At 45.1% G+C, this 10,594-nt stretch overlaps 1 protein-coding gene across 2 annotated transcripts in view; it reads right to left on the reverse strand.

The window, feature by feature from the left end:
• LOC110489675 (brother of CDO) overlaps positions 1-10,594 on the reverse strand; it is a 49,975-nt gene that overhangs the window by 11,105 nt on the left and 28,276 nt on the right. The window contains exons 2-4 of one of the 2 annotated variants that reach the window (XM_021562436.2): positions 10,552-10,594; positions 10,067-10,348; positions 531-677 (exon numbers count right to left, since the gene is read on the reverse strand). The exon at positions 10,552-10,594 is cut by the window's right edge and continues 95 nt beyond it. In XM_021562436.2, the coding sequence (XP_021418111.2) occupies positions 531-677; positions 10,067-10,348; positions 10,552-10,594 (472 nt within the window). Of the gene's footprint in view, positions 1-269; positions 415-530; positions 678-10,066; positions 10,349-10,551 lie in introns of those variants that run through there. The other variant, XM_036943832.1, reaches the window with a different exon arrangement.

Genomic DNA, 10,594 nt, shown 5'->3' on the forward strand with positions numbered 1-10,594 from the left:
TGATTTGATTTAGGCCTACAGCACTTTCAACAACAGAGTGCACTGTCAGCACCAGCCACATGGTGGTGTCCTTGAGTCTCACAGAGAGACAGCCAGTGAACTCTCCTCAACGTGGTTATCATTTCCCTCTCTCTCTGTAAGCCACACATCCTCTCCTAAGGCTCCCAGCCATCTACATATCAGCCACAGAGAGGGCCTTTTTCTCTCAAATAACTCAAGAAATAAATGGTTGCAAAATAAACAAGAGTATTCCCATGTTTCAACATTACCCAGATAATTGCCTGCAGTTTAATGATGGGCCAGATAGCTCGGATAGATACAGCATTCCAGTAATCCAGGGAAAGATATAGTGAAAGAGAGAGAGATAAAGAGAGGGGGAGCGAAAGAGAGAGAGAATGCCAAAGAGAGAGAAAAAGTATTAATTACAGTAGAGTACAAGGAGAGAGAAAGAGGGAGGAAGTGAGAGGGGGATAGAATGCAAACTAGACAGGGAGAGAGAATAGGCCTGTAACAGAATGATCGATCCATACCCTTGGAGGTCTCGAGCCACTCCTGTTTGACACTGTAGCGGACCTGTGCCTTGGGCTGACTCTCAGGGAGGTGACATACGATCACAGCCGTGTTCCCCTCATCCACCTCAATGTCCTGCTGGTCGTCTTGTTCAAAGTCACGCAACTCTGAAATACAGGGAGGACAAGAAAGAGGTCAGGAGAGACACTAACACACACAGATACACATAAACATGTCCCACCATGGAGCCAACCCTGTCAGAGCACCACAGAAGCTCTCCCATAAACACAATTGCGGAATATACACACATTTGCTTCCTCAACCAAGCCAGCCTGTGTAAGTGCTCCAGTCTGTAGTCCATCAATCTGGAGCAGGATGACAACACAATAACTATGAAATGGGAAGATGGGAACTACTAAAATGGGCATTCCAATTCAAGGCAATATTCTATAACAGTGCAAATGGACCAGTCCAGCGGCCATATTGGGCTGTACCATTCTAGACTGTTTGATTCATTCTACTTCTATGAATAGAGCATGTGTGTGTGTGTCAGAGCTGAGCAGGGGGCTGACTGTGGGACAGAGACTGAGGGCCTGCCTGGTTAGTGGTTGGTTACTGTGGGAAACTGGAGAGGGATTACTGGAGGGCCATGTGCTCCCACTCTGTCCTGCAGACACACAGTCTGCACAGCACAGACACTGGGCTGACCTGTAACCCCTCACCCCCCTCAGAGGGGGCCGCAGGGGCTGGACCAGGGGTCAGAGGTGAGCGGTGCCTGCCTCTAGAGTTTCAGGGAAAGAACAACCAGTTTGGATTGGGAGGAAATTGCGCTGCTAGGCTTTAGAATGCTGATGTCAGAGTGGGGGAGTAGACTACAGGATATTTAAGTGTTGAGGGAGAGAGAAAGAAAACAGTTTAATAGAGAGAAAAATAGAGAAGTGGAAAGAGGGAACATTCAACAACAATGATCAGAGCTGTAGTGTATGCTAGAGGCAGGGAATCCAGTGGTGAAATGAAACAAAAATACAACTCCCTCACCTAATTAAATGTCAACCAGTCTCTCTTGATTTATTCTGTTTCACAAAGATGGCGGCGCTCCATTATTTTCAGAGGTGCACAGCTAGTTGTTATTCTTGGACCGTTCAACTCTTTGTCAAAACAGAAGTAACCAAGCCACTCATATACAGTGGACTGACTAGACAACCAGATATGGTTGTTTACACTTCAATGTAGATGAACACAGCTTAGTTAAGACCAGAGTTAAGGCATCTACTGATATAAACACAATAGTGATTCACTTTAGATGCTGACTATACACCTTTACTGTGGGTGACTGAGAATGCATGATGTTTTTTCATATCTGATCTATTTCCGGTGCAGGCAGTGTGTGTGTTTCTGGCTTTCTGGGGGAATTTTTAAAAAGGAGAGGGGAGCTACAGGGGTTGGCCTTGACAGGTGCCGCCCTCCCACCCCCCACCCACCTCCACCCAACCCTGATTCCAAGAGAGATGGGACGCACAGGACCTGTCATGCTGAGTTGTGTCCCTGTGTCCCTGTGTCTGTGTCCCTGTGTCTCTGTGTCCCTGTGTCTGTGTCCCTGTGTCTGTGTCCCTGTGTCTCTGTGTCCCTGTGTCTCTGTGTCCCTGTGTCCCTGTGTCTCTGTGTCTCTGTGTGTGTCTGGACAGGAGTAGAGTCTCAAAGAGAGACTGTGATGCTCCATTTGCTAAATGAATCAGGCCCTGTTTTTACAGCTACCCCCTGACTCCCCCCTCTGACTCCCCCAGGCTCTACTAAATTCCTCCAACTATACCTTTAACCCCCTCCTCCCCACACCTCTCTCTATCCCTGCATTCTTCCACTGAACTGCCCTGTATGTGTGTCTCTCAGGTGAGAGACAGAAAGAAACAAGACAAAGACAAACAGACAAAGAGTGTATAAGTGACAGAGTATGAATAACTGTAGAACAACTATATAGGAATAACTGTAGAACAACTATATAGGAATAACTGTAGAACAACTATATAGGAATAACTGTAGAACAACTATATAGGAATAACTGTAGAACAACTATATAGGAATAACTATAGAACAACTATATAGGAATAACTGTAGAACAACTGTAGAACAACTATATAGGAATAACTGTAGAACAACTATATAGGAATAACTGTAGAACAACTATATAGGAATAACTGTAGAACAACTATATAGGAATAACTGTAGAGCAACTATATAGGAATAACTGTAGAACAACTATATGGGAATAACTGTAGAACACTATATAGGAATAATTGTGTATGGAGTATGTGTGCATGGAGTGTGTGTGTGTGTGTGTGTGTGTGTGTGTGTGTGTGTGTGTGTGTGTGTGTGTGTGTGTGTGTGTGTGTGTGTGTGTGTGTGTGTGTGTGTGTGTATGTGTGTGTGTGTGGAGTATGTATTTATGGAGTATGTGTGTATGGAGAGTGTGTGTATGGAGTTTGTGTGTATGGAGTATGTGTGTATGGAGTATGTGTGAGTGTGTGTGTATGGAGTTTGTGTGTATGGAGTGTGTGTGAGTGTGTGTGTATGGTGTATGTGTGTATGGTGTATGTGTGTATGGTGTATGTGTGTATGGTGTATGTGTGTAATACTCTTAATACTCATAATACTCTTCCTGGGGTCTACACAGAACATTACATAATACTCTTCCTGGGGTCTACACAGAACATGACATAATACTCTTCCTGTGGTCTACACAGAACATGACATAATACTATTCCTGGGGTCTACACAGAACATGACATAATACTCTTCCTGGGGTCTACACATAACATGACATAATACTCTTCCTGGGATCTACACAGAACATGGCATAATACTCTTCCTGTGGTCCACACAGAACATGACATAATACTCTTCCTGGGGTCTACACAGAACATGAAACATTACATAATACTCTTCCTGGGGTCTACACAGAACATGAAACATTACATAATATTCTTCCTGGGATCTACACAGAACATGACATAATACTCTTCCTGGGGTCTACACAGAACATGAAACATGACATAATACTCTTCCTGGGGTCTACACAGAACATGAAACATGACATAATACTCTTCCTGTGGTCCACACAGAACATGACATAATACTCTTCCTGGGATCTACACAGAACATGACATAATACTCTTCCTGGGGTCTACACAGAACATGAAACATGACATAATACTCTTCCTGTGGTCCACACAGAACATGACATAATACTCTTCCTGGGATCTACACAGAACATGACATAATACTCTTTGTGGGGTCCACACAGAACATGACATAATACTCTTCCTGTGGTCCACACAGAACATGACATAATACTCTTCCTGGGATCTACACAGAACATGACATAATACTCTTCCTGTGGTCCACACAGAACATGAAACATGACATAATACTCTTCCTGTGGTCCACACAGAACATGACATAATACTCTTCCTGGGGTCTACACAGAACATGAAACATGACATAATACTCTTCCTGGGGTCTACACAGAACATGAAACATGACATAATACTCTTCCTGTGGTCCACACAGAACATGAAACATGACATAATACTCTTCCTGGGGTCCACACAGAACATGACATAATACTCTTCCTGTGGTCCACACAGAACATGAAACATGACATAATACTCTTCCTGGGGTCTACACAGAACATGAAACATTACATAATACTCTTCCTGGGGTCCACACAGAACATGCAACATGACATAATACTATTCCTGGGGTCTACACAGAACATGACATAATACTCTTCCTGGGGTCCACACAGAACATTACATAATACTCTTCCTGTGGTCTACACATAACATGACATAATACTCTTCCTGGGGTCTACACAGAACATGACATAATACTCTTCCTGGGGTCCACACAGAACATGACATAATACTCTTCCTGGGGTCTACACATAACATGACATAATACTCTTCCTGGGATCTACACAGAACATGACATAATACTCTTCCTGGGGTCTACACAGAACATGAAACATGACATAATACTCTTCCTGGGGTCTACACAGAACATTACATAATACTCTTCCTGGGATCTACACAGAACATGAAACATGACATAATACTCTTCCTGGGGTCTACACAGAACATGAAACATGACATAATACTCTTCCTGGGATCTACACAGAACATGACATAATACTCTTCCTGGGGTCTACACAGAACATGAAACATGACATAATACTCTTCCTGGGGTCTACACAGAACATGAAACATGACATAATACTCTTCCTGGGGTCCACACAGAACATGAAACATGACATAATACTCTTCCTGTGGTCCACACAGAACATGACATAATACTCTTCCTGTGGTCCACACAGAACATGAAACATGACATAATACTCTTCCTGTGGTCCACACAGAACATGACATAATACTCTTCCTGTGGTCCACACAGAACATGAAACATGACATAATACTCTTCCTGGGGTCCACACAGAACATGACATAATACTCTTCCTGTGGTCCACACAGAACATGAAACATGACATAATACTCTTCCTGGGGTCTACACAGAACATGAAACATGACATAATACTCTTCCTGTGGTCCACACAGAACATGAAACATGACATAATACTCTTCCTGGGGTCCACACAGAACATGACATAATACTCTTCCTGGGGTCTACACAGAACATGAAACATGACATAATACTCTTCCTGTGGTCCACACAGAACATGAAACATGACATAATACTCTTCCTGTGGTCCACACAGAACATGAAACATGACATAATACTCTTCCTGGGGTCTACACAGAACATGACATAATACTCTTCCTGGGGTCCACACAGAACATTACATAATACTCTTCCTGTGGTCTACACATAACATGACATAATACTCTTCCTGTGGTCTACACAGAACATGACATAATACTCTTCCTGGGGTCTACACAGAACATGACATAATACTCTTCCTGTGGTCCACACAGAACATGAAACATGACATAATACTCTTCCTGGGGTCCACACAGAACATGACATAATACTCTTCCTGTGGTCCACACAGAACATGAAACATGACATAATACTCTTCCTGGGGTCTACACAGAACATGACATAATACTCTTCCTGTGGTCCACACAGAACATGAAACATGACATAATACTCTTCCTGGGGTCCACACAGAACATGACATAATACTCTTCCTGTGGTCCACACAGAACATGAAACATTACATAATACACAACATTAATAGACAAGACCAGCTCAAGGGCTGAACTACATGAATGGGTGTGTGCATGTGTCTGTATGTAAGTACCCCTCCTGTGCATATATGCTAGTCTGTATGTTCCTGCTTGCGTGTGTATGTGTGCTGCAGTCCCTGTGTGAGTGGGATGCTGGACTAGCAGGATTGATGGTATTTATAAAGTGGAGCTGGCCTCTAAATACTCAAAGACAGACTCTGCATCCAACATCTTTATGTGCAGAGGTAGGGGGCAGTAGGAACACTCTGTGTGTGTGTGTGTATGTGTGTGTGTGTGTGTGTGTGTGTGTGCATGCGTGCGTGCGTGCGTGCGTGCGTGCGTGCGTTACTGCTACAGACATTCATGACGTTGATGTATGCATGTTTTTACCAGTGTGTGTTTTTGTAATCATGTACTTCACAGTGTGTATTGTATAGACCTATACTCTGTGTTCTTGGGGCTTGTCCGTCTGTCTGTCTGTTAGGGGGGTGTTGGTTGTCTACAAAGGTAGTCAAGCAGGAAGTTTTAAATAATGTGAAAACAGATTGGTCCCAGCGGGAGAGGGCTCAGAAAGATTATTCGGAGTTAGATAGCAGGGAGGGGGGCGGGGAAGGAGGGGGGGCAGGGTTCATAGCTTTCACCTGGATTCACCTGGTCAGTCTATGTCATGGAAAGAGAAGGTGTTCATCATGTTTTGTACACTCAGTGTACATTTATCAATTACATCTAATGCTGCATGGAGGAAGTTTGAGCATGAAGTTACACACAAACACCTACTGACTGATACACACAGAGACACTCACTCCTGACACCTACTGACTGATACACACAGAGACACTCACTCCTGACACCTACTGACTAATACACACAGAGACACTCACTCCTGACACCTACTGACTAATACACACAGAGACACTCACTCCTGACACCTACTGACTAATACACACAGAGACACTCACTCCTGACACCTACTGACTAATACACACAGAGACACTCACTCCTGACACCTACTGACTGATACACACAGAGACACTCACTCCTGACACCTACTGACTAATACACACAGAGACACTCACTCCTGACACCTACTGACTAATACACACAGAGACACTCACTCCTGACACCCACTGACTGATACACACAGAGACACTCACTCCTGACACCTACTGACTGATACACACAGAGACACTCACTCCTGACACCTACTGATTAATACACACAGAGACACTCACTCCTGACACCTACTGACTGATACACACAGAGACACTCACTCCTGACACCTACTGACTGATACACACAGAGACACTCACTCCTGACACCTACTGACTAATACACACAGAGACACTCACTCCTGACACCTACTGACTAATACACACAGAGACACTCACTCCTGACACCTACTGACTAATACACACAGAGACACTCACTCCTGACACCCACTGACTGATACACACAGAGACACTCACTCCTGACACCTACTGACTGATACACACAGAGACACTCACTCCTGACACCTACTGACTAATACACACAGAGACACTCACTCCTGACACCTACTGACTGATACACACAGAGACACTCACTCCTGACACCTACTGACTGATACACACAGAGACACTCACTCCTGACACCTACTGACTAATACACACAGAGACACTCACTCCTGACACCTACTGACTAATACACACAGAGACACTCACTCCTGACACCTACTGACTAATACACAAAGAGACACTCACTCCTGACACCTACTGACTGATACACACAGAGACACTCACTCCTGACACCTACTGACTAATACACACAGAGACACTCACTCCTGACACCTACTGACTAATACACACAGAGACACTCACTCCTGACACCTACTGAATGATACACACAGAGACACTCACTCCTGACACCCACTGACTAATACACACAGAGACACTCACTTCTGACACCTACTGACTGATACACACAGAGACACTCACTCCTGACACCTACTGACTGATACACACAGAGACACTCACTCCTGACACCTAACGCTCAGCAGGAGTGAGAGAGAAAAGAAAGTAACAGAGGGAAAGAGAGAACGTGAGGAGTGAAAGAGAATGAGAGGGGGGAAGAGAGAGAATGAGAGGGTGAAGAGAGCGAATGAGAGGGTGAAGAGAGAAAGACAATAAAAGAGAGAGAGAAAGAATGTGAGGTAGAGAGAGGGAGACTGGAGACTGTGACATCACCTCTCATCTTGTGAGGGGACCCTGTCTCAACTGGCTTAAAAACACCTCCTGTTTCTCAGCTCACACACTATATGAAAACACGACACACCCACTCTCTAAAAACTACACACACAGTCACACACTCACACAGGCCTAACACACAACCTCACACAGGCCTAACACACAACCTCACACAGGCCTAACACACAACCTCACACAGATCTAACACACAACCTCACACAGGCCTAACACACAACCTCACACAGGCCTAAAACACAACCTCACACAGGCCTAACACACAACCTCACACAGGCCTAAGACACAACCTCACACAGGCCTAACACACAACCTCACACAGGCCTAAGACACAACCTCACACAGGCCTAACACACAACCTCACACAGGCCTAAGACACAACCTCACACAGGCCTAACACACAACCTCACACAGGCCTAACACACAACCTCACACAGGAATAACACACAACCTCACACAGGCCTAAGACACAACCTCACACAGGCCTAACACACAACCTCACACAGGCCTAACACACAACCTCACACAGGCCTAAGACACAACCTCACACAGGCCTAAGACACGTCACACAGGCCTAAAACACAACCTCACACATGCCTAACACACAACCTCACACAGGCCTAAGACAACCTCACCAAACATTCTCTCTCTCTGCCTACCTACTACCTGTTTTTGGTAGTTTTCCTCGCTACTTTCCTTCCATTTATAGCATGAGGTCAGTGATAAAGTAGTCTACAGTACTACAGTCAAGAGATGAAAGCCTACCATTGACTATGTACATACCCAGCTTACGACAGAGCTGCAGGAGTTGTGACTCGTTTTTGTCTCTCTCTCTCTCACACACACACACAGACACACACACACACACACATCCTTATCTTCCCCTCACAAGAAAAGCAGCCCTCTCCCCAATTACAGGACCATAACTCCTGCGTCACAGGAATGTGGTGTCGTGGGGAGAAGAGCTGAGAGTCAGGGAGGAGGTCCCACCACCAGGCTTCAGGGTCACATTCTCCAGGCAGACCCCCTCTCAGTTCCTCTCTGTCCCCGAGAGTGATACACACTACCACTACACACCCTTATTATTCACTACTCCATCAAACCACATCTGTTATTTGGCACATGCCCCGTGAACAACAGGTGTAGACCAACAGTGAAATGTTTACTTCACGGGCCCTTCCCAATAATGCAGAGAGAAACAATAGAAAAATGATAGCACGAGGAATAAATCCACAATGAGTAACGATATCTTGGATATATATGTGGAGGGGTACGAAGGTAATTGAGGTAGATATGTACACATAGATAGGGGTAATAGGAGAGATAATAAGCAGTAGCAGAGCAAAGGGGGGTCAATGCAGAGCGCCCGGGTAGCTGTTTGGGTTTGGTTAACTTCTCTAGCAGTCTATTTAGCATCCACACGATGGAGTCCCGTTACACTACAGTCCTCTTCTCTGCCCTTGCCAACAGTCTACTGGTTAACCAACAGCTACACTTTAAAAACAGATTGTGCTTTTTTATGACCGGTTTTTGTACAATAGTATGTTCAGTTGGATACAGTGTTTTCCCACATTCAAATAACTTGGCATAAGGATTGGTATATATACTTAAAGCCAATGTAGGGAGAGTGTTGAAAATTAGCACAAATACTCACACTATGGTGAAACCTACACATCGGGTGTCATGCCCTGACCACAGAGAGCCTTTTATTCTCTATGTTGGTTAGGTCGGGGTGTGACTAGGGTGGGTTATCTAGGTCATTGTATATCTATGTTGGCATGGTATGGTTCCCAATCAGAGGCAGCTGATTATCGTTGTCTCTGATTAGGGATCATATTTAGGCAGCCTTTTCCCACTGGGGATTTGTGGGATCTTGTTTTTGTGTAGTGCCTGTGAGCACTGCATTGACTTCACATTTCGTTTGTTCTGTATTGTTTTGGTGAGTTTCATTTATTAAACATGTGGAACTCTACGCACGCTGCGCCTTGGTCCGACCATTATTACCACAAACGTGACATCAGGTGATACTTTATGTGTTTGGATGTTATATAAACCTTAAATGCATGAACAACAACTCACTGGCAGCGGTGACATTGGCGGGCACACTGGCCAGGGCCCCTGCGTTGGTGCTGGCCACACACTGGTACCTGCCCAGGGTGAGGTTAGTGAGGGCGGGGATGAGCAGAGTGCCAGGCTCCAGTACCACCCCCAGTTCCCCAACAGCCCCGGCAACCAGCTCGTGTCCGTTCAGCCGCCAGCTGATGTTGGCTGAGGGGGGTTGGGTGCTGCACCTCAGAATCACACTTCCCCCTAGCTTCTGGACCACCGACAGAGGCTCCTCTGTGAACACTGGTACTTCATCTGATAGAAAGGAATGAGAGAGGACGAGGGATGAGAGAGGGATGAGAGACACTGCCGTACACCTATTTAAACTGTGTGAAGTCATCCTATTCTCCATCTACCTACATGGGATTGAATCCTTACTTCTGATGTTAGTATCTCTCTAACTATCCCTGTTTCACTGTTGAGATGTTGTGACATCACATGACCAGTGCTCTACTCACCAGTTGCACCATTGACGGTGGCACCGCCCTGTAGGCAGCACAG

This window comes from Oncorhynchus mykiss, chromosome 15, assembly GCF_013265735.2.
Source record: "Oncorhynchus mykiss isolate Arlee chromosome 15, USDA_OmykA_1.1, whole genome shotgun sequence".
Classification (NCBI taxonomy): Eukaryota; Metazoa; Chordata; class Actinopteri; order Salmoniformes; family Salmonidae; genus Oncorhynchus; species Oncorhynchus mykiss.